Source organism: Egretta garzetta, unplaced genomic scaffold (assembly GCF_000687185.1).
Source record: "Egretta garzetta isolate BGI_Z169 unplaced genomic scaffold, ASM68718v1 scaffold220, whole genome shotgun sequence".
NCBI classification, from domain to species: domain Eukaryota; kingdom Metazoa; phylum Chordata; class Aves; order Pelecaniformes; family Ardeidae; genus Egretta; species Egretta garzetta.
This window is the reverse complement of record NW_009258414.1, coordinates 5,833,593-5,857,964: the sequence shown is the minus strand read 5'-3', so window position 1 is coordinate 5,857,964 and position 24,372 is coordinate 5,833,593. Positions and strand designations below refer to the sequence as shown.

General features: G+C 37.2%; 1 protein-coding gene across 1 annotated transcript in view; it reads left to right on the top strand.

Annotated features, from left to right (window-relative positions):
* The window catches only part of KLHL4 (kelch like family member 4), a 44,896-nt gene extending 24,916 nt beyond the window's left edge, over positions 1–19,980 (top strand). The window contains 10 exon segments of the mRNA XM_035898755.1: positions 688–846; positions 1,297–1,433; positions 4,366–4,562; positions 7,739–7,951; positions 8,832–9,018; positions 11,957–12,181; positions 14,079–14,241; positions 17,290–17,502; positions 19,058–19,229; positions 19,921–19,980. Coding sequence (XP_035754648.1) covers positions 688–846; positions 1,297–1,433; positions 4,366–4,562; positions 7,739–7,951; positions 8,832–9,018; positions 11,957–12,181; positions 14,079–14,241; positions 17,290–17,502; positions 19,058–19,229; positions 19,921–19,980 — 1,726 coding nt within the window.
* Positions 19,981–24,372: the final 4,392 nt, after the last annotated feature.

Below are 24,372 nucleotides of genomic sequence, written 5' to 3'. Positions count from 1 at the left end.
TAAGGAATGATGTATTGAGATAGGAGAAACTGTGTATATCATTTTGATGGGTATTTATAAGCGGGACAGCAAACAGAATTCTGGAGTGGGAGGAATATATTTATATTGTACATTTCCATGAAAAGGCAGAGAAATTAGTTCGTCTTTATTATTTGCAATTCAGATTCTGAAGGATATATAATGTACTGATTTCATCAGCTTTTGGTCTGGCAATTTGTCTAGAGCAATATGGTCCCTGTCAAATTGTCTTCTGATTCCTTCCCGTTTAGTAGTGTAATCTAATGTACAAAGTGTGAAGAGAAACAGAAATAAGACCTAAAGACGTGCAATATCCAGAATTTCATACCCCAAGGTATTTCAGCTATTAGTATCACAGGGAAATAGGTTTGGGGTTTGTGTATTCTGTTTGTGAATGATTGGGGACTGCATTTATTGCATCAGTCTTGTGCAAACAGTGCATCATTGACACAAGACTGATAGGAAGTAGAAAACTCAGTAGCACCACTTGCCAGAGTTAATGGTAGTAGATGACAGTTATGTGCAGCCTTATAAATGCAAACTGGCAGATACCAAACAGAAAAAATGGAAGAAAGCATAGTAAGACCAGGATCATAAGAGCTTTATAATTTTAAACATTTCTGTAATGCCATTTGAACAAATATTATATGAAGAATGTTCAACGACCAGCAGCTCCCTGCTTGGAATGAACACCAATGGCTCAGACGAGTATTTCCAGTCTACAAACCATGCAGAGCAAACTTTCCGCAAAATGGAAAATTATCTGCAGCAGAAGCAGCTGTGCGATGTTCTTCTCATAGTTGGAGACCAAAAGATTCCAGCTCACAGGTACATTTCCCAGTAGAGTTTACATGGCTTCAGAGCCTGAAATTTCCAAATTCTAGGTCAATTTATACCCTGTTTGCTTATGGAAGAATGGTTACTATAATTAGGACATCAGCTAACAATGGAATACAATGATGTGATTGATGTTTCATATTTATTATTTCAAATAGAATGAAATTCAAGTAGGAACCATTGATATTGTCTATCTTCCCTTCTTGCTGCTGTCAAACTCTAGTGAGATCAGTGAAGAAAATCTGCCTAAACAAGCACTATGAGAGAAAATTAGATTATTAATTACCCTCTTTATTGCTTACTGCTATAAGATTTGAATCCTATGCTAAAGATAATGTTTCTATTGCACATGTAATTTATTATATAATACTACTGAATTACCTGCTTGCTGTTGAGATTATGAAGTAATTTGCAGTCCTCCTAAAATGCTTTTATTTCAAGGTTGGTTCTCAGTGCAGTGTCTGATTATTTTGCTGCAATGTTTACCAATGATGTGCGTGAAGCAAAACAAGAGGAGATCAAGATGGAGGGAGTAGACCCTGATGCGCTGAAAGCTTTGGTGCGCTATGCCTACACAGGTAATTCTCCCTCCATTACCCACATCATTGTTTTCAAGGAAGATAAAATCTATTCAATGCATACATAATTGTCGCTTCTTCCATTTCATACTAGTACCTAAATACATGAATAAATCATGCATGCATGATGTAAACCTTTCTCTAGAGGATGAATAAATATTACAGTTTTACATAATAACTTAGTCTCGAAGATATGCAGAAAAGTTAACATAGAAATTCATATTGGACATCTTTCTCTAACTAGACACAAATTATTTTAGGAATTTAAATGAGAGAAGAACACATTCTGCCTGTTGCCCACTGCATGCAGTGACACAGAAGAGTGTATTACGAACCTTCCTCTCATCGGTAGCTACAGAAATGGCCTGCCTGGGTGCCAGTAATTTGATTCACTCAAGGGTCTTGAGTAGGAAAATCAGAGGAAAACAGGAATATGATCACACCCACGAGCAGAGCAACTTTTAACATGAGAAAGTGCCACCACATTCTGAAAGAAGTGTACTTACGTTCTCCTGAAGAATTATGCTTTATCTCAATGAAATATTTTAATACCAGAATCCTGTATATATACTTTTCCCCTAATTTATTTTCTCCCATTTTCAACATTTACTCCTGTATTGCTGAATCTGAAACGGTTGAAGCAAATAGCCAAAGAGACTGAGTCAGAGAACTGTGGAATCCCTTTCATCTGCTCTGTAGTGAACAGGGGAAAAGGCTGCAGAACGTGACCGCTACGTTAGTATATATTACAATTAGCAATTTCCAGATCATTCAAACCCACGCAGATTCTGAAAGCCTGCACTTCCCGATATTGGGCAAGCCCCTCAATGCAGACGGCAGCTACTTCAGCTGCAAAAGCAAAAGGGAAACCCTTTTCCCCCTACCAAGCTCTGCAGTTCTGTGACAAAAAAAAATGCCCAAATCTCAAAAGGAGAAAATTACTCCCCCAGGCAGTAACAACACTTAAACTGACCAGAATAGCAACCTTCTGAATTTATGAACATTTGCTCATAAACTGATCCATCCCTTCAGCTAACAGCAGTTATCAATAACATTAATTAGATCCTTGTCATCGGATATCCCACACAGGACATTACTTGTTTGCGTTTGAATGAAATAAAACAATTTCAATACTGAGATGGGGAGGTTGGAAGATATATCACAGGTATCTATTGACATTTTTATAGTACTTTACAAGGGCTTAGAAAATTATTTTTTTTTAAAAAAATAGCAAAGTAAAACAAAGACCCCCATTACATTCACCATATTGGTATTAGCATACGTGTTAAAAATAGGAGACTTCTTCAACTTGCTAGGTCAGGCATTTTGTAAATCTGGACTGTTGCATAAAACCAGAAATCTTGAGAAGGTTAAGCAATCTGCAACCCAGATCGGAAACATAAATTCCTATATACAGAATAGACCCTGTTTGTGAGTACAAACAAGGGGAGAAGTACAGAGGGCCAGAGGGAACGCTGCATAACATGTATAATGCAGTGATACCGTGGCACTGAATTAGCATACATTACCCAGAGAGATAGATTAGTACAGGCATGAAGAAGCTGGGTGGCGGGCTGCTTACTACCCACATGTATCTCAAAATCACTTGATTAAACTTCACCTCTTTCAGTTTACTTAATGCAAAACCAAATGAAAGAACATATGTAAGTCTACAAAAGCAAATGCCAGGCTATGAGATAGTGTAAGTTTGTTTGTGAAATCAGGATACCCTCTTTGCTTTGAGGCATTACATTGCAGTCCTTATTGACAAGAATATGTACCAATTTTGCTATATGCTCTCATTCAGTAACTCTTCTGAGTTGTGTAGTAAAATCCAAACCCAAACACTGCCCTGTTCTGCACCCTGCCAGCCCTTCCTCATTTCTTGCAGCAGCTGGAAGGTATTATTTAAGTTACAAAGCAAGGGACATCAGGAAGAGATGGGATTGTGTTAAGGTAAGACCACTGAGGACTGCTACACGGAAAACTGAATTTTCCTACTGCCTCTGCCATAGGTTTTCATGTGATAACAGTCAAGCCTCTAAACTGAGTGTTACTTTTTTCCTATGTAATGAAATATAAATATGACTTTCAGAGATGAGAGCTATAACTTTCAGAACTGTTTACATATTCTACTGCAATAAATCAAAAGTGAACTTTGGAGAAGAAACCTCTTACAGTTCTACTCTGGTGATAATTTTGACTGTAATACCACTCTTCTCCATCTGATAAATAGAGATGTGTGTATCACCCTTTCAGAGGAGAAGCTGGAAAAGAAATTAATGTTTCTGAGGCAGTTAGATGATGTTGTAATGATAAATGGAAAATGCAGTCATAAAAAACCCCCCACAGTCTTTTTTTCAGAATAGGATTTTAGTGCTGTGTATCAGCTAGGGAAATGAGCCATCCACTAAGCAACAAGAATGGAAGACCTTATTAAGTGAAAACTTCCCAGTCTATCTGTGAACGTAACAAAATTCTCACATCATGTAAAAATTTCATTAGAAATTTAAATGCACAAGTAAATGATGGAAGAAATCAGGTTTCCTGCACGCACTGCTGGCATTTCCTAGCTTTTGACACTGAAATTCTAGGGTGTAATATAAACTTATGATGTGTATTTTTATGAATTAATATATGAATTTTAGGAAAGGTTTTTCTCAGGCCATACCTTTTTTTAAAATCGGATCTAATACTGTTATAATTTCCAGTGAAAATATTCCGATCATTGTATTCAAAATCCACCAAACCCTTTAAGTCTGTTAAAACATATGTTTAAAGAATCCTTCAGCAAGAATGAATTTGTTAATCACAGAACACTTTTTTCAGAGGAGGAGAAAAACTGGGGAGTGGGAAGAAGCTTTCAAGTAAATAAAAATACAAAGAAAATGTCTGAAATCTTTTTTTTCCCCCCCGTATGCAAACTGCACAGGTATTCTAGAATTAAAGGAAGACACTATAGAAAGTTTGCTAGCTGCAGCTTGTCTTCTCCAGCTATCCCAGGTTATTGAGGTGTGCTGCAACTTCCTCATGAAGCAGCTCCATCCTTCCAACTGCCTGGGGATTCGCTCTTTCGGAGATGCTCAGGGCTGCACAGAGCTCCTGAAGGTGGCACACACGTACACGATGGTAAGACGAACAATCTTAACCGCTTTGCAATTATAATGTTAACAGCAAGTGCAAATACTCTCCTGCAAAACACAGGGGCTTTGGCAAAGCAGGGCTCGCTGAGCGGGGCTCAGGGCTGCTGCTCTCTCCAAGAGCGATGCAGTGGCTCTCCTCTTCCTACACCGACAGGGTTGGTTCTGTAAAGTTCCCGACGCAGAGATATCTCTGCCCAGCTCAGCCTCCGAAGGGAAATTTAAGAACTGTGACTGTTACAGAAGTATTGGAAGGAGAGAAAAGCATGCCTAGAAAAACATATATTCAGGTCGATTGTTTCCCGTTTTAGAGTTTTGCCTTGTAGAAGGACATACTTACTGAACTTCAATTTGCAGTATGATTTGTGAGCATTTCTTCCAAAAATGTAATAGGGCCTTAACAAGGCTAATGTCAAGAGGCAAACAGCAATGGCCCATTCTTATGCTTTTGATTCAACATGAAGAAAATTCTAAAGCTGATTTTAAGGTGAGAAACACATAAAAAGAGACAAAATAAAGAATGTATGGGAAAGATTTGGAATGCTAAAAAGAAGCACATCCCTGACTGGAGCATAATCCTCCTCTGGCTCAAAGCAAGAAATGAATATTCAGAGCGTGGGAAACAGAGAAGCGAGATAGCTTGCTGTGAAACCAAATCAAGGGATAAATATTCAGGGCAACAAGATGTACTATAGCAACTTTAAACACAAAAAGAATAGCAACGGCTACAGCTGAATAGATATAAAAAGAACTATTTGTTAGGAGACACATGGCAGCTTTATGCTTGAAATATTAGCGTAGTATGTCAAAACCAGTTTAGAGGCTTCATAATGCTGAGAGCATTCCAGCAAGAGATTGTACGCTTCCACATGCTGAAATAAATGAGAGTGGCATGTGCAGATTGAGGGCACTGGCGGTGCTCCTTCCTGTCACACTAATGAATGGTTCGTTCAACACCAGTCTAGATTCCTTTTATATTTTAAAGTTTGAAAAAGGGCATTTAAGATAAAGGTTCACTCAGCCTCTCTGTAATAGTCTTGCCCTTGCGGCTCAACACCATTTTATACTCAGCCAAAATCAAGGAACTTCCTCTCTCCGCTGTTGCCTCTTTTCTCCCACCAGCCCTAGCACACAGGCATCAGCTTTAAGCTTTTAAAATTCATGGTCCAGATTTCTGCAATACTGAAATAAAATCATAAGTTTGGACATGTGATTTTATGCTGTCAGACAACAAGAGAGCCTTTTTTGCTTAGATTTTTTTAACTGTTTGAATTCTCCACTCTTCCCTAGGAGCTAAACTTCTCCTATTTTTTTAAAACTGTGTGTCACAGAAATGACATTGGGTCTTTAAGAACACTGTCTAGTGCAAAGGATCATAGTGAATCCATGAGACTCAGCAGTCCTGTGCATATATAGGCTTTACGCTATGTTTTCCTGTAAAAAACCGCGAGCGTTTCCACCTCTAGAACCACCTCCTCTACCTTGCATGCAACCACAGACTGAGAATGCTGCCATGAAAGAGGACCCTGCACTGCATAAAACCACCTACCAGGTTTGCAGCTACTGACAATTTAGAGACAGAAGAAGAAATCTGCACCTCTTTGATATAACCTTAAAGAAAAATTTATTTTAAACCCTTGAACTGATTTTAAAAAAAACTCTGGAGAATAAGAGATTATAACAACGCATGCACACACACGCATTGTGGAAGAGGATAAATAAAACATTCTGTTTTGTTTCATGCCATCCTCAACCATGAGAAAATGTCTACTTTAGGGGAACGCCTATGAAGTTGTACTGTAAATACAGAGACCATTCAAAGGAACTGGTGGTATTTAAACCTTTTCTGAAGATAATCAGCTGTAAACACCACATCCATTCAATAAAACCAGACACAATGGAGACCTTCCCCTTCAATTACTTTAGGGATTGGTGCAAAGTATTAACAGTTTCCTGCCTGGTATCTTCTTGTACAGATAGAGTTTGGTCTGAAAAACATCTTGTGCTATATTTGTAGCTGAATGTGGACTGGTCTTCCTGTTGCTATTCTCCGAATGTCACGAAATATTAAAACAGGATATGCAGATATGCATAACAGAGCAAAGTTAACATCTCCTTTAATCACTGATACTTCTGTATTTACGTCCTTGGTACTCTTGAAAGGAGTTGCAGAAAGCTAAGAAACTACTGAAAACAAATAGTACAAATAGCAGTTTCTAAAATTTCTTCTTCTGCCCTATTTCAATCTGGTTCCCAAATAAGACGTATTACTTCCAGGTACACAAATGGAAATTAACTTTTCAAATACAGGCATGAATTCCTACATACCTTTCATTGCAGGTAACACAAAAACCCCATCTCTGTTAACAAAATTCCTTTTTTTCTTTTGGAATTAGCACAAGCAAGCATACTTAATATATTTTAATACAAATTCTAATATTGTTAAAATTCAACTGTACATTGTATTATTTTTATGAAAAATTATTCTTTAAAAGATTCCAGGGATTTAATATTCATGGCCATTTCTGGAGCTGGTGAGTTTTATCATAGCAATAGCTTAATACTGAGACCCCTTTGCTGGGACCTGTCCCATTTTCTATGGCCCAAAAAGTACTGTTAGAATAGTGAGTTTAATTTCCCTTGCTGTATTTTCTGCTACTAAGAGTGGAGACATACAGACAACGCTTGGCACAGCTCATTGCAAAAGGATTGGAAGGCTTCAGTCTAATTTGCTTAAAACTTTTGAATCTGATTGTAACAGAAGTTACACGGTTTATTTGAATGCCCACTTGGCATTCTTAAGATACATGTTATAACTTCAAATTGTTTTTCTATTAAGCTGCAGCATTCAGATTGCATTGACGGACAAAACTGCCAGTGGTAAATCCCTAAGATGGGACATACTGACAAGAAGCCTGACAACCACATCTGTAAACATGGCAGTGTCAAGTTGATCATTATTTTTCAGTCCTGCAAGAGATAAGCAGCAAAAATCAACCAAAACCTCCCTTAAATGGTAGAAGGAGATTCAGTGATCTGTAGAATATATATTGCATTCATAGAATGGAACAGGAATGAAATACAGGCAAAGCCTACCTTGTCTAAGCAAGTGTTATTTCAAGGTGTGGAAAGTCATCAGTACAGTGAAATCTTTTTTCTTTTTAGGAACACTTCACAGAAGTAATAAAAAACCAGGAATTTCTTTTACTCCCCGCTAATGAAATTGCAAAGCTCTTGTCTAGCGATGACATCAATGTTCCAGATGAGGAAGCCATATTCCAGGCATTAATGATGTGGGTGAGGCATGATTTGCAAAACCGGCAACGAGACCTAGGAATGCTTCTTTCTTATATTAGACTGCCTCTGCTTCCACCCCAGGTATGAAAGCGAAGGGCTAACAGGGAACTTAACTACCAACTGAAACGCTTGCTTCAAGTGTCATTTAGGCAGAGAATTCTTTGAAATGGTTCTGGGTTTGGCTGCATTTTTGTTTGGTTGGTTGTTGTTTTGGGGTTTTTTTTTTGGTTGGCGTTTTTTTAACTATATAGTAGGTATGTCTATTATTTGTAAAGCAGATGAAAAAAAATCCCACATTGCCAGTGTAATTACTAGGCTCGGAATTACCTCTATAAAAACATTAGTCTAACAGTATTACAAAAGCACAGTGTTTCTTTGTTGGGTAGCAACGGTGGAGTTTTCCTCTAATAACACAGCAACTTAGATATCATGCAAAGACATTTATTTAGGTTTACCAAACTGCAGGGCAGGTAAGGCACAATACTTATTTCTTCATTGTCATAAAAAGTAGATGAAACCAAAAGGGTCTAGACTATTGCTGACTGTTCTGAGCATTGACATTAAGTATCAAATTACTATATATGTTTCAATTTGAATATATGCCTCATTAAATATATTCTAGTCTTCACAGAAATGTCCAGTACTGTAATGTTAGATTTGCTTGTACTCACATCAAGAGGAGTTTTGCATTCCAAGGGTGCAGTGCTACATTTGCAATTTTAACCTTTTCTAAAGGTTAAAAGAAAGTTTTCAGAAAAAAATAAAGCAAACGCATTATACTTAAAGACTTTTTGTCCTACCTTTATGTTGTTTTGCTTGCATTAAAGCAGAGTTTCCAGCAAAGCTCGAGTGAGAGGTGAACTGAAAATGAGAGTTTGTAGCTACAAATACCTTACTTACTGAAGTACATACAATGTTTGTGATTTAGATATATACAAGATCCTCACTTTTCATTTCTTAGTTACTAGCCGATCTAGAAAATAGTCCAATGTTTGCAGACGACCTAGAGTGTCAGAAACTTCTTATGGAAGCTATGAAGTACCATCTTCTACCAGAAAGACGGTCCATGATGCAGAGTCCTCGAACTAAGCCTAGAAAATCTACAGTGGGTGCACTTTATGCTGTAGGAGGTATGGATGCCACTAAAGGTAAGTTCAGAAATCAATAATTGTATTGATTATTGGTATTACAGACACCTCACAGAACACAATTCTGTCTGTTAGGTGTTCTTTCTTCTTGCAAGAATCATATTTTTTGTAAATGATATACATATGTCCTGAAGTGCAGACTGAAGAAGTTTGATTCAGATGGTGATTTTAAAATTAAGTTTTGTAGGAATTTGTGTGTATAGTTTGACTTTACGAATCAGAAGAAAAAAATAATATCAAAAATATTTCAAGAGTTGTTTAATGTTGTTTTAGAACCCTATTTTTTGACAATAGTTAGAAGGCTGGAGAAATTTTTAAAGAAGCATTACTGACCTATTCAGAACTCTTAGCTAAAGTTCATCAACCCTTATTATAACATTTCAGGTGGAAAGATTTGCACTTTTCCATGAGTGCAACAGTATGTGCAGCTTTTTTTCAGGACTTCTTATACAGTTTTTTTTACCAGGTTTGTAGTTGAAAGTGAAATGTTATAACTGTATTCCAGCTTTTATTATTTGATTTTCACAACTGCAATCAGCTTTACACATTACACTATTCTATTTAATAGGCAGTATATTAAATCATTTTCTATAGGAACCTTAACTTCAAACCCACAGCTTGGAGCCAAAGAACTATAATTAGTTCAAAGTCTGGCGACTGGCTGAACAGTATTACTTTTAGCTCTGCGAGTTCACTTTTAATAGAATCACAAAGAAGCTAATCCATTTCATGGTTTGCAAAAAGTTGCTGACAACTGATTTTTCTTATATGAGAGATCTTGCAGTACCACCTTACTGTCTCCACGCAATCAAATCAGGTACAAAATACGCATTCCTTGCCATCACAACATGAAAACACTTGTTCCTAGGACAGTTCAGCACAATGTAGTTAAACTGTAGTCATTTGTATCGTTTCATTAATGATACTGATTATTTATGAATTATATAAACCAACCAAGAGTTCAAGGTAATCTTTAAACTAACTTCTACCAAAATAAGGATAAAATTTTCTAATAGGGCTATTTCAGTCAACATCTGCACTTCCTCTTGGCGCCTCTTTTACTTCTTACCTTGGAATAGAGCCAGTTGTTTGAACTTTTGCCTTTTGATGGTTAAGAAGAACAACGCTTCCTCTCCTCCCTGCTGTCCTCTCCAGCTCTGACTCATACTTTGAGCCTGTGCTGGAGCGTAAGATAAAGGAAACAGCACCTAAGAGGCTGCGATGCACTGGAAGAATAGCTCTGAGAAGGGAGTAACTACCACCTCTGGCAATAATATGCTGTCTGTGATAAAGAAAATTCTCAGGGAAAGCCAGGTTTGGCTTTGTGCTTATCTCAGGTGGTACATGAAGTCAAATCTCAGCTTCAAATGATCAACAGATCAAAGAGCCACTTTTGGGCTCGTATTTTGAAAAATGTGAATGTGCCTAAAACCACATTAACTTTCAAAACCTACCTTTAAGGCCCTGTAAAAATTACAGCCTAGAGGGTGTGTATGACCATACTGTATACCTTAATGTATGTTCCCTGTTTTTTTGTTAGCACGCAAAATACTTCTTTTGAAGCTGAGAACTCTGGGGCACTCGCACATTAGCATAGAATAAATGAGAAGGAATCAAAGCAAAGCAGAGCAAACAGACTAACGAAATGGAAAGAACAAAGAAATACAGTTGCTCCGAATAAAAGACGACAGGAAATGGGAAAAAGTGGAGTTTCCTTCTTTTATTGCAGATGAATCTGGTCGTTTCTTTCCCATGCATCCTATACATCTGGAAAGTCATGTAGAGGAGAGAAAAGAGACCATGAGCTAAGCTCGTGTTTCACTAAATGTATGGAGTATAGCAGATGATCCCTAGCAGATCTCTAAACCGAATGCTACCTTTCTTTTCTGCTTTATTGCATGGTTGTTTTGCTGTTGTAAATCATTCCTTAGCCACTAACTGCCTGTTGTAATTCTCAAAATACCACTTCTCTAGCCTCAAATCCCAGTCAAGGAACAGGCAGGAAATCAGCTCGCTCTTTCTCATCTGCTTGCCTTCAGTTGAGCTGAAGTTGAGCTCCAGGCTGCGCTGTATTTGTGACTGCTAATGGCCTCTTCTACCTTGGTCGTTACTCAGCCACCTTCCCACTGCGCTAAATCAGCTGTCGAAGGAGTAATTATGGCTGCTGAGTGACTGACAGGAGCCGGAGCATGGAAAAAGTGTCAGTTTTGCATGGCAGAGCTCTAGGGCCTTATGAATGGTTACAGTAAAAACATTACTAGAAGTTCAGTCACCTGAAAAAAAAAATTGAAAATACAGCTTATATATTGCAGCAGACAAGCAGTTACTACAAAGCAGCTGCCAAGGTGAACCTCAGGGAAGCTACCTGTGGGAAGCAAGTGGGTACACACGCCCCCCTCAGCCTTCTGCCCATCTCCATCATAAAAAGGAAAATATCCAAACTACTCATGAAGATGCATGCCAACATCCTAAGTAAGGCAGACGTATGGATACCTTTTCAGTTTTTGATATCGCTAACGGTTCAAGCACAAACATGATTAACGAGTACCTAGTTGTGAGGTACCGTATTCATATGGAATTAAAAAAAACAACCCACCAAAACAAACTACAAAAAACCTACCCTCATGGTATTTAAACGAGTAACAGATTTAACTTCTCTCCAAAATTTTCAGCATTAAAAAATTTGCTGGCATTTAATTTTGCATCTTCTTGCCACCAGTTTATTCTCATAAATTTGACAGTCATGCATGCAGGCGGTAAGCGCAGCTTTCTCACTAGGTTCCTATTTCGTAACTGAGGTTCTCAGGGAGCCACAATGAAAGTCCCCACACAGAATTTCCATGTTTTACAATTTATTAATATTTTGGGTTGTACTGACTACTGGCTGCTGGGTACTGATCAATTCATGGTTATTTCATAATGCTGACATTTTTAACAGGTACCACTACAATTGAAAAATATGACCTTAGGACTAATAGTTGGATACAAATTGGTACCATGAATGGTAGACGATTACAGTTTGGAGTCGCAGTAATTGACAACAAGCTCTATATTGTGGGAGGAAGAGACGGTCTGAAAACTTCTAACATCGTTGAATGTTTCAACCCTATCACCAAAGTTTGGACTATAATGCCTCCTATGTCAACCCACAGACATGGCCTAGGTAAGAGGTGCTCTTTCTTTGTAAATACTTTTGACCATCTACAAATGAATTTTGATTGACACAAACAGTGTTGGCATCACTTTTTAAAGCATTTAGTAACACGTGGCAATATTTGGAGGAGATATTTTTCAAAGACAGAGTTGCCTATTGTCATAATTTTATGAGAGTGATATTTATTAGTATTCACCTAACTTGCACTGGTTTTCCAGAGTTAAATTTGCTTTTAGAAAATTCCAAAATATAAGCAAGAGTGAAAATAATCAACTCTTCATCTGATTTAGTGGTCAAGATATATATTTGCAATAAAATAACAATCTGATTTAAGTTTTTTTAAATTATAACCTAAATTAAGCCCATAGGTACCAAAAACGTCTGAAAATCAGATCAGAGAATTACTCACACTGAAGAAAACACTGCAGTAAGGAAATAAGTACAACCTCACTGATTTTAATGTTGTAATTACAAGAAGTTTTATGGAGCTCTGCCATGGCTTAGTATCTGCGGGTCTTTACTGCACAGTAATCCGTAATATTATTCACAGTGAATAATATGGATATGAAATCTAGAATTTATTTCTGGAACTATAAAAAAACAAGGATAAGTTTACAGTTGAGGAGACTGTAAGGGTGGGAATATGATAACTTCTGAATGATTTATAAAGTACAGTTCTTCTAAAAAAAGCTGTCTTAAGTTTACAGTAACAGTATTGCTTGAAATCATTGGTAAGTTCGAAAGACTCAGAATAGTTTTATTTTAATGAACAATAGAAAAAGACTGATCCAGAATTATTTGGTAAACCTTTGTGGCCTCTACCACCTTCTCCACTGCTTGGTGGAGAAAGTATAACGTAGGGTTCTTACCAGCCAGCCTGTCAAATTTATAAAAGCAAATACTAGTAGGTAGCAAAAGGAAAGACGACAAAACAGATTAAATAATTCCCACTGAAGTCTTTATAATTACCAACTGCAGGGGCATAATTCTAGCCAACAAGTAGGTCACAGCAGTAAATCTGAGTGCCCAAAGTTAGACTTCTGTCTGTGCATCAGCCTGGTTTGCAAAGCTGCCTTACACTTACAGCTCCTATTAGCTTCAGTGTGATTTTTGTGGAGAGTTAGCACTTTTGAAAAAATCAGGCCATATTTAGGCCTGAAAAGACAAATTTAGAAAACTTTTAAGCAGCCAGATTCAAACATGCTTGCCTTACCTAACAAAGGAAGCGAAGAGCGGCAGCAGCAGCTCCCCAGAGGGGAGGCACCAAAGCCCTTCTCTCTGGAGAAGGACAACGACACAGGATACGACCACACAGAGCTTTGCAGAGACAGCCGAGTTCGCTCTCCTGTGCCGCAAGGAGGACAGATACAAGCCAGCTCTTATCCAAAAGCGTGTTCCCCTTACAGGCATTAAAATGTTATGCTACTTTAGCTAGTAAGGACAGCCAGCTACCCACCCACTCAGGCTTCATGCTGGCGGGACTACAGAGCTTCAGCTGGCTCAGAATAAGGGATAGTTGGTTGGTCTGGGCATGTTTTTCATTGCCTGGCTCAATCTTTGCCTTCCTTTAAAAGAATAGCATTGTTTCTCATTGAGGGGCTCAAATTTGATCCAGAACAAGGTCAACAGAACTGGAAGAGATAAAAGTCCAAGAAGAGAACATCAGAAGTAAAGCAGCTTTCCTCTAATCTTTTGGCAAAAGATAACGCTTATTCAGAAAAACACTGTATATGAAATATTTTGTTTATGTTTGTTTATTCTGTCAAATGTCAAGGCAGCTTTTAGGTAGTTTAATACCAGCTGAAATTGCTTATCTGCATACAGGGAATTAAAGCATGACATTAATACACTATTGGTCACTGAAATTATTAGATACTGTAATTTGTCCCTAATGCTATCTTTTAAGGAGTAGCAATGCTTGAAGGACCAATGTACGCTGTCGGTGGCCATGATGGATGGAGTTACCTTAATACTGTAGAAAGATGGGACCCACAAGCACGGCAATGGAATTATGTTGCTAGCATGTCAACCCCTAGAAGCACTGTAGGGGTTGCAGCATTAAACAGCAAGTATGTCAACAGGAAAAACTCTCTTTGGTTTTTCATTTGCTTCCTTCCTTGGAAATACAGTTTCTTAAATTTTCTTTTCAATCATAGGGTAATTAATCACCTCAGGAAAACACAGAGAAAATGTAATGCACAAAAATGAGAAAGAAAATATTTTCCTCTGTTGTGTGGTAAATTGTTTTCAAGCTCGCAGTCATGTTTTAGACACATTTCAGCCCTTTTACGTTATAGAATTTGAAAATGTTATTACATGCATATCAGAACTTTACCTAGAATATAACTGATGGGGATAGAAGATCAGCTACTTTAAAAAAATATTCCAAGTTTATGTTTACATTTCAAAATCAACATGTCTAAGGAAGAACTTGTACAGAAACAAAGTCATTCCTCTCATTTTACATCTCCTGCATGCACCTACAAGTTTATCATACAAGTTCATAGTCAAGAACAATTTTTAAAAGGTTAAAGATGTATGGTGTGTTCAAAGAAAGGAAGAGAAGTTTAGTAATTAGGTATGGAATAGAGAGTCTTCTACATGCGTTATCCCAAATTTATTCTGCCCTTCATCTATGGCTTAAATATACTACCATGTGTTCAGCACACGTTGGTTTTCGCAAGAAGATTTTTGAAACTTATTTAAACAGGCTCCTAAGACACTAAAGGCACTCAACAATATTTACATGGGAACAGAGACATGTATGAACCTAATGTGCAACTTAATATTGAACAGGGTGTTACAGCTTGTTGCACGTTCCTGTTTGAAAGCAGTTATATTTCAGCATGAGGAAGAACAATTCATAAATTAATGCCTAATAGAATTCTGTTTTCCTTCTTCAGCAACCTAGTCTGGTGCTGGAAATACAAAAGGCTTGTAAAAGGCCACAGGTTATGTTGGGGAGCATGGCTTGAACCAACCTTCCTTCTTACTTAGAATAGAATATTTCAATTGGAAGGGACCAACAATGATCATCTAGTCCAACTGCCCGCCCAGTTGCGGGCTGACCAAGTTAAAGCACATTATTAAGGGCATCGTCCAAATGCCTCTAAAACACTGACTGGCTTGGGTCATCGGCCACCTCTCTAGGAAGCCCACTTAAATCTGCAGAAAGCTCTCAGCAATGACAGTTTGTAGGGGCTGAGAATATTACAGCTGCAGGCAGACAACAGCAATTATTCCGAAACTTTATCTTCCCTGTTCACTTCTTAAATTCCAGAGAAAGATAAAGAGCAGAAACAAAGATAACAGCAAACAGATATTCGGAAATGCAAAACTTCTTCACAAACAAGTCAGGGTTTTGCATTCAAACATGACATGACTTTAATCGTTAACTTAAAAGTCCAAGAGAGACAGAGCTGCCTGTTTGAGTCCCTTTTGTATCTCAGAGGAAATGTTCTCAGCATAAACTTCACCAGAAACTCCTGTTGGTACCTTCCACAGCGACATGCAGGAAACCACTTTGTCAAAGAGGAAATCCAGCCTGATCCTGACTCTGTTCTCAATCACTCCCAATACAAGCTGTCTACAGCCTGGCTTAAATCACATCTGTTAGTCTAGTGATGTAATTCCTGGCATGCCAGGGGAAGCTGAGATCAAATGTCCATCATTCACTGCTGCTGCTGCAATCAAACCAGGCAGAATGCTTCTCCCTTTCCTGTTTCCCTAAGTCATGTCATTTTTTTTTTTCTATTCAAACCCACCAGAAAAGACTAAGTTTCTGTGGAGCAACACTTTTTGATTGCTAAATGGTCTATTGAAGACATCAGTCCATAATGGTACACTTGTTTTTTTCCTTAGTGAATGGGAAACACTACTACGTTTCTAGACATGTTACAGAAAACAAAAAAAACCCCAACCAATCTGTTTGTATATACAGTGATTTCCTCTCTCCGTGAAAGCTGTGCAAACAAGTAGACGGTGTCTAATGGCACGATGTGAAAATAAAACAAATCAAATCCTCAAGATTTTTATGGGTCAAGCAACAAACATCAGAGCAGAACTCAAGTCTGTCTTCATTCACAAACATTAGAAGGGAGATAGAAATTTTGTGTTCTTCTAACAGTAGTCAAGAATTTTCTAATTAAGTTATACATCAGAGCAGTCTACAATTTTTTGTCCAGTCACTGGAGAAAAACAGGCACTTCTCAAGCAAAATTCAGCTGATCTGGTTTAGGTGACTTACTCTGGATGAGTCCACGTGTTCCCTAGGTCTCTAATTAGTTGCACTAAGTAAATGCAATGTGATGATAGTAAGTAATAGCCAGGATTTGAAAGGGCCCTGAACAATTGGCACACTCAGCATCTAAACACATCTGCTATTACATCAAGTATGCGTTCTGGTATAGTCTAGCAGCATCCAAGTTAGCTTGAGATACAAAAGAAATTCAGGCTTTCGAAAATTCATTGACAAAAAGCCACAGAACCCCTGTGCTTCTTAATGTGGATTTCCACCACGTGTTGTCCCAGCATCAGCTGGTTTAAATCTCCAGTTGTTTGCTAAGGGCCTTTAGGCTGAACAGACAAGATGACATACCTGTACGGCAACTTCTGTCTGGCAGATTTTCTTATATACAAACATTGCGGAAAATGTATTTAATATATTTTTGACATATGTTTTTGATATATAATGATGTTATTAAAGTTCTTTTACATATTAACAGTACATGAAAAATGCTTAATGCGATACTAAGATGTCAAACACTCCATAAGCCTGTCATAGGGAATACTACCCATATGTTTCAAACATATGTAGCATCTTTCAATTAAATTCCATCTACAGCTCACATTTAAAGAAACTGACTTGCATTTTTAAGTTTAATTTTCACATGTGACTGCTTGAAAATTTACACTGCAAATGAAGAATATAACTTCCTTCATATAGCATGCAAAACCCTTAGTGCAAAGAAAGTTCCAGAGCATAGCTGTCAGACAGCAAATAATGGGCATAATGATAATTTTAATGTGTTCTGAATGAAGTTAACCAAATAAAATTCCTATTAAAATGGGAGACTAAAGGCTGAAACTGTTTGCCTTCTTGTGGGTAATTATCCCAGACTGTATGCTGTTGGTGGACGAGATGGGAGCTCCTGCTTAAAATCAATGGAATGTTTCGATCCGCACACAAACAAGTGGAGTATATGTGCTTCGATGTCCAAAAGAAGAGGTGGTGTTGGTGTTGCAACATACAATGGGTTTTTATATGCTGTGGGAGGTCACGACGCACCTGCTTCCAACCACTGTTCTCGACTTTCTGACTGTGTAGAAAGGTAAGGAATTTTTTTTTTTTTTTTTTTTTACATTCCAGGAAGGAAATAGAAAATAATTTATTGCAGCAAGGGAGATCATATTATGCTTTTTAAAATAACATTTTGAGCAGAATAACTGATTTCCAATGGTCTTGTGATAAGAAAAAATTAGCCCTTGGAAGCAAATTCCTCCCAGCTCCTCCTCCTATTTAAGCTGCCCAGGAGCCAGGTAAAGACAACAAGTAAGACAAATTCAGCATGTGACCTTTCTGACCTTTCTATTTCTCAAGTGCCAAAACCCAGGCTTGGGCTACTTATGTCATACACTGTAGGAGCTAAATACTTTTCAGTTGTCTCTTCCTCCAATAATTTGGCTGATATTGAGCAAAGGTTAAAAATATAATAAATATCACACACTCAAACAGGCAGTAGTCACTACACAGGTATTTTCTGATGGAAGAGGCTGACAGAGCCTTGTTTCTGTAAGAAACTACGTTGCTATAGGAAATCAGGCTAAAACATACAGTAAGGGTCTGATTTAGCAAGCAAACAAAGGTAGTAAACATGCACCAAAGCAAACTACTTTAGCTTGAATTCACACTTTAAAACTAAACAACACATTAATAAATTGGCCTAATGATTTCGGTAGCATACAACTGTAAGCAGTGAAACCTTGGCTTTATATCCATTTCTCAATGTAATTACTTTTCAAAATGAAAATAACATTTATCTGAGCCTTATTTAATGCCATTTTTGTCTTCTCCACTGCTAAGCACGGTTCTTAAGAAAATGCAAATACTGGACATTTGAGAACCAGAAGCATTGTGTGTCAAATGTGGCTTTGCCACCGTGGTGGCATGTGGCACAGTGTGGGAGGACAAAATCACACTGGAGCCCTGGGTGAGAAGAGAACGTAATGAGTGGGGACAACTCCTCTGGCTGTTTAAGGGGCCGTGGGTATCCATTGACATTCTTGTGTCATTTGGGGACACGAAAGGAAAACTGAGCAATTCAACTCCCTGTTGTGAATAATAGCTAAGGTTAGCTCTCAGTTAGGTGGTGTAAAGCTGGAGCTACCCTGGAATTCACTTGAATTTGTATTGGAGATTGAGTGCATATCGGAAATAAACTCAACGCTGATGTAAAATACTGCAATGCATTTTATGTCACAAAATGTTACCAACGATATGAGATACTTAACTTCTTTTACAGTGAAATTTTCTGAACACATTAGTTCTGACAAGAAACAGAAAATATTGGAATTAACTTTGCTGAGTCAACTGATGGCCATGCTATCATTCCCTCGGGAGTCATTTATGTTTAAAATGTATCAATTGTTTAATCTGATTGAAATAGAGAGACTATAATCAAAAAAGCAAAATTATGGGAATTTTTCATGTGCTGGAAGACCCCTCTAGTGGCTAAATTAAATATTTAATCTCATTACTCATAATTATACTAGTTCAGTGCACAAGCTGAAATACAATATAGGAGAAAAGCAGCAAGTAGCAGTAATTGAAATTTGAAATCCATTTCTACAGTGTATTTTTCTAATTTTGATCATAAAACATCCTAGGTATGATCCTAAAACAGATGCTTGGACAACAGTGGCCCCCTTGAGCGTACCTCGGGATGCTGTTGGAATTTGTCCTCTGGGGGACAGATTATATGCTGTTGGGGGCTACGACGGCCATACATACCTGGATACTGTGGAGTCCTATGATGCTCAAAATAATGAGTGGACAGAGGTAAGAGGAAAAATTGCCTAATAAATAATAGGAATTCTTCCTGAAGATAGGAAGAATTCTGTCTGAATAATGGGCAAAGCAAAAATGATTATGTTGCAAAATTACCAGTTTTTGTGGAAAATTATATATTAGGATGCAGTAATACAGTAGCTGGGATGGAATAAAATATTGGTCGCCTCTCCTGTGAAACAACCATAGAAAATTTTTCAGGCTAAAGGGTGGAGGCAGCACATGGGCAAGTGGACAAATTATTTTGTGCTTGAAGTCCTTAAATTTGCTGTTAGAGCTGGGATGTGTTTGCCGGCAATGCCCTCTACTGGAGGCACTTTGAAGTTTTCATATTTATGACCATTACCATTGAGACCAAGAGGAAATACTTAAAACTGTCAAGATCCTTTTGTAGCTACACAGTCCACATTTTTGGAACATAAGATATGAAGGTCTTTTACAAAAGTTAAGAGCAACAGTACCACCCTACATTCCTGTAACGCTCAGCAGCTGCTAAAACTTTTTCCCCAAAAGCCAAAATTGTGTTTTCAGAGCCCTAGTTAAATCTAATTTGTTTAGCAGTATATTAGTTTGAATGAAGGAATTGCTTTCCTTTTAATCTGCAAGTAATTTCTTCTAGCCCTATCCACAGGAGTACTAAAAATGTTTCCTCCTTTTCCTTCCCTCCCCCCCCTTTTTTTAGGAAGTTCCTGTCAATATTGGAAGGGCTGGAGCATGTGTTGTTGTTGTGAAGTTGCCCTAATGACTATAAATATCATGAAACCAAACTTTGATTGGAGTTTCACGAAGATAAGAAACATTTTCAGAAAGCAGTACAGACCATACACATCTTTGCAGCCCTCCACTACAGAGAACACTTATCTCTGAACCACGATGCTGTTAGAGCACAAAAGTGTCTTCCTGCATTACAAGAATCAGAGAATTTTGCATAAGTGAATTATTTTATTATGCCTAATACATAAAAATTCAATTATATGTTTAAATGATTCAGGGTTGTTACAAAAGTGTATCTGTTATTTATAAAAAGAAGTAGTAATGTGATAAATGGGTGTATAAGAGTTCATAAACTTTTTTCTTTTCTATGTTGGCGGTAATGTTAATGTTTATAAAAAGAGCTTTTATATTTTAAGTAAATTAAAATGAATAAGAGAAACACCTTCAATAGAGAACTGCACAGAAGGAAATATTTGCCTATAAATATCACTGGCAACAGAATATTCTCTGCATAAGTAATTTCATTTCTATATTCAGAAATTAAATTAATAAATTAACTTTAAAATCAAATCAGCAAAGCATAGAATTTGGTTGCTATTCAACCTCCGGCATTGCTAGTACTGTGACAGAATCCCCATTTTTAGCAGTATATTGAATTGAAGAGGGCAAGTTAAGAAATAGTAGGGTAAGGTATCTTTATGTTATTAAGTACGTGCCAACAGAAAGATCGCTTTTTCCAAAACACAATGCTAATCTGATTTGTGATCATTTTCACAGTGCATAGATATGTGATATTTTAATGCTGATCAGTGTGTCAGGTTATTCATGGATTTCTCTTCGCCCACTAACCATCTGTCAGTATGCGTTAAACTAATTTGACTATTCTTGGGATAATCACCATGCATTAAATTTTAAAACAATCATATAATTACATTCCTTGAATATAACTTACAAAATGAAATTTTTATATCATATTGATATGACAATCTTTGACCTCAGCTGAAGATTACCAGCTTTCTCTCGTGTACAGTAGAGATACGGTAAGAACGTCCACTGTGTAATGTTATATACCATTTATATAAGCATGTTTATGTTTTATTTGAAATTAAGGGAATGCTAAGAATCAAGAATAAACAGGAAAAGATTCACCTGAAACCAGCACATAATATTCCACATGCATGATATTTTCTTTTTGTGTGCCAATTTCTAATGAAGGTTTCAATTTGTTTTGCGTTAATTTCATTTTTTTTATAATTTCAAATGCTGAAAGTGTATTTTAGAAAAAGAATGTATGTAAGATATTCTATGCTGTAAAGCACAATATTTGGACAGTATCTACTTCAGTGTTTGTTACGTCATTGTTTTGTCAGTACCAGAAAATTCAGGACAGAGATGAAATTTCTCTGAACATGTAGACTAACTTTCCTGATAGAATATTGTGTTTTCAGAATTCAGCAATATGCTATTTTAAAAAAAAAATTATAGCATTAATCCTATTGAATGCTTCTAAATATGAAAGCTGATAAGCATATTTATAAAAGGAAAAACATTTTTAACTTTAAAAATCAATTATGTTTATATATAGCATGCTACATTCAAATAAACTTTACTTTCTCTGCTAAGAAAATTTAGACTACATTTTAACTTTGTGGATTTTATTTTACATCTTTTCAAGAACAGAAAGCACAGAAGTATCAATCTCATTTTTGTACTCTAAAAGAACAAAAAATCCTATCTTCATGTCCTCACTGCACCTGATCCATATAAACTAAATTTTTACTTCCCTTCTGGTGCTATTTTTTAGAAAAAGTTCATCTTTTTTCTTTCTTTGAGTCAAAAATAGATACCAATACTGTCATGTAAGGATGAGAGGGGGTCACACACCCCGGCCCTTGGCAACCTGGCTGGATTGCTGCAGAGGGCTGACAGTACAGTACATTTTAAGGTTATTTCTTTTGAGGCCATTACATGAGGCTACAGAAACTTGCCAGTGTATCAGCTTAGAACCACCTTCATTATGTTCTGAACGTCTAGATCAACACACAAATCCCTTGCTAGCTTGGTGACCTAGGAAACAAACTTTATTTCATTACTATTTTCATTTTGTATCTATTTTTGTGGAGAAAAAAACCAACTTAAACAAACCACAAAACCCCCCTACCAACCCCAAACAGCATGAAGAGCAAAGCAAACAGGGAACAAACCCTAAACCAGCTAGTGGTTCACAGCTTAGAGAATTCACAGAGGAGGAAGGTCGGAAGCAAAGGCAAGGGTGCTAACCACCAAGCTTGATAGTGAGTCTGCATAGTAAGACATTTGTAATGTGAGGTAGATGTTAATTTTACCTCTCTCTCTCCCCTGTCATATAGAAAACCTGTCTGACCACCTATGTAGAACATCTTTTTGCAGCCAATATTAACTTTACAACATTAATAATAAAAGTTCTAACATTTTTGACCTATTCATTGCCATCCCTGCTTTGGTCACGCAACAGCCGTGTACCCTCTTTGATATAAAAAAAAGACTTGCGTGGGTCAGAGGGAGATGGTCACATCACTATTGCTTATCATTCAGGCTCTAAACCATGCTTTTCTCATGTTCTCCTGTAACAGCACATAACTGTTTCCAGTAACCAGTATAACCTCATTTATTCTACTCCTGTTTGGAAAGCACTGAATGCCCATTTTCAAAACTCTAAAATACAAATTATACAATGTGCAACTAACATCAAGATAAGTGCAAGAGGCACATCAGAATTGACACTGATAAGCCAGCAATACCAATGTGTCTTTCTCATAGAGCCTTTGCATGGAACTTGAAGTTTGCTTGGGGTAAAAGAAGGCACACGGCCTCAAGTGAGAGAAAGCAGGCATGGGTCCTTAGCTAGTAGAGCAGTTTACAAAGTATGAAGCCATACCTAAAAACCTGATCAAGTCTACAGCAAGGAAAGAAAATGAGGACTTGAGCATAGAAGAGGTCAGGTTTGAAGAACAGAAACTGTGGGTGAGTACCGTATCACAAACACCTAGAACCAGCCTTTGAGATCCGCATGGCTTGCAAATGTTACGACTGCAGAGAGGACATGGAATTGCCCTGCCTTTGCCCCCTCCTTCAGCTTGCAAATTTTATTAAATACTTTATCAGTAAAAAAAGGCATGAGACACTTAGGAAAAACATCTAGATATAAACAATCCCCTCAAGCATATCCTTAAATATACAATCATTTCAATAGTCTAATAAAGTCTCAAAAAGTATTAGAAGAAAATGTCACTTTCTGTATTTCTTTACCGTTCTCTAAAAGTCTCTAAAGGTCTCTTAAAAGACTGATAAACAAGGAGCTTAGAGACATGGTTTACTAGTGGTCAGGTACAGTTGGATTCCACGATGTTAAATGTCTTTTCCAACCAAATGATTCTATGATTCTACGGTTCTAAATTGTGTCATGAGGTTTGCTTATTTAAAAAAAAAAAAAAAAAGCATAAGAAAGAAAAATTGTATCATTCTTTTAGCTTGCAGCATGCAGCTACGTTTATCAGTTTGATAAATTCAGTAGCTCTTCTTCCCTTGAGCCACAACCACTGAGATGGAGTACGTGAATATTCGCCTGTGTGTGTTATGTGAGGGGATGGCCTACTAATTTCTATGGCAAGGCTGTGGTAACTAGTACACTTTCTAAATTTTAAGTTTAAAGCTGCATCTTATTGACACAAAGATAAATATGGGTAAAGGGGAAAAGGGAAAAGATGGGAAGGGTATAAAGCAGAGAAGAGTCAGAGATCAATCTGAATGTCACCTTACAAATTAAAGCTGTCATCTGGTGAAAGGATGAATTAAAAAAACACATGGATAACTAATTCTGCACCTCCCTTTCCTTGAGTGAAAACTCAAACTCCAACCTCTGTCTGAAGAGGAGGTATTGAGAGGTCTGCTATTAAGGTGCCATGGAAAGCAGAAGTGATGAAATCTGTTTCTTTACACTGAGTATTTCTATTTGCAACTGTACAGCCGGGAATCAGGTTGTGCTCAGGCTGGTAACCCTGCTTGGAGCTCTCAATATGAAAGTTCATTTCAACTTGTAAACAATAAGAGCAATATTACACACTCATATTCTGAATTAATTTCAAAATAATATATTTTAGGATGAAATGATGATGAAAATTTTCATGAGATTAAAATCTTAAGTGCTAGGAAATAGCAAAGTAAAATTTGAGCAGATACTTGAGTTTAAGCAATAAAATGGCACAACTGAACTTTCTAGAGAAAGCAGTTCCTCAGTGGTTTTAGTAGTGAAGTTTAGGGGGTTTTCTTCCATAATGTTTGTACAGCAGTGAAAAATCCTGTGAAAGGAAACTAGCAATTTGCAAAAGGAAACTGGACACCTAACAGGAAGATAGAAGAAAAGGAAACCAGAGAGAATTTG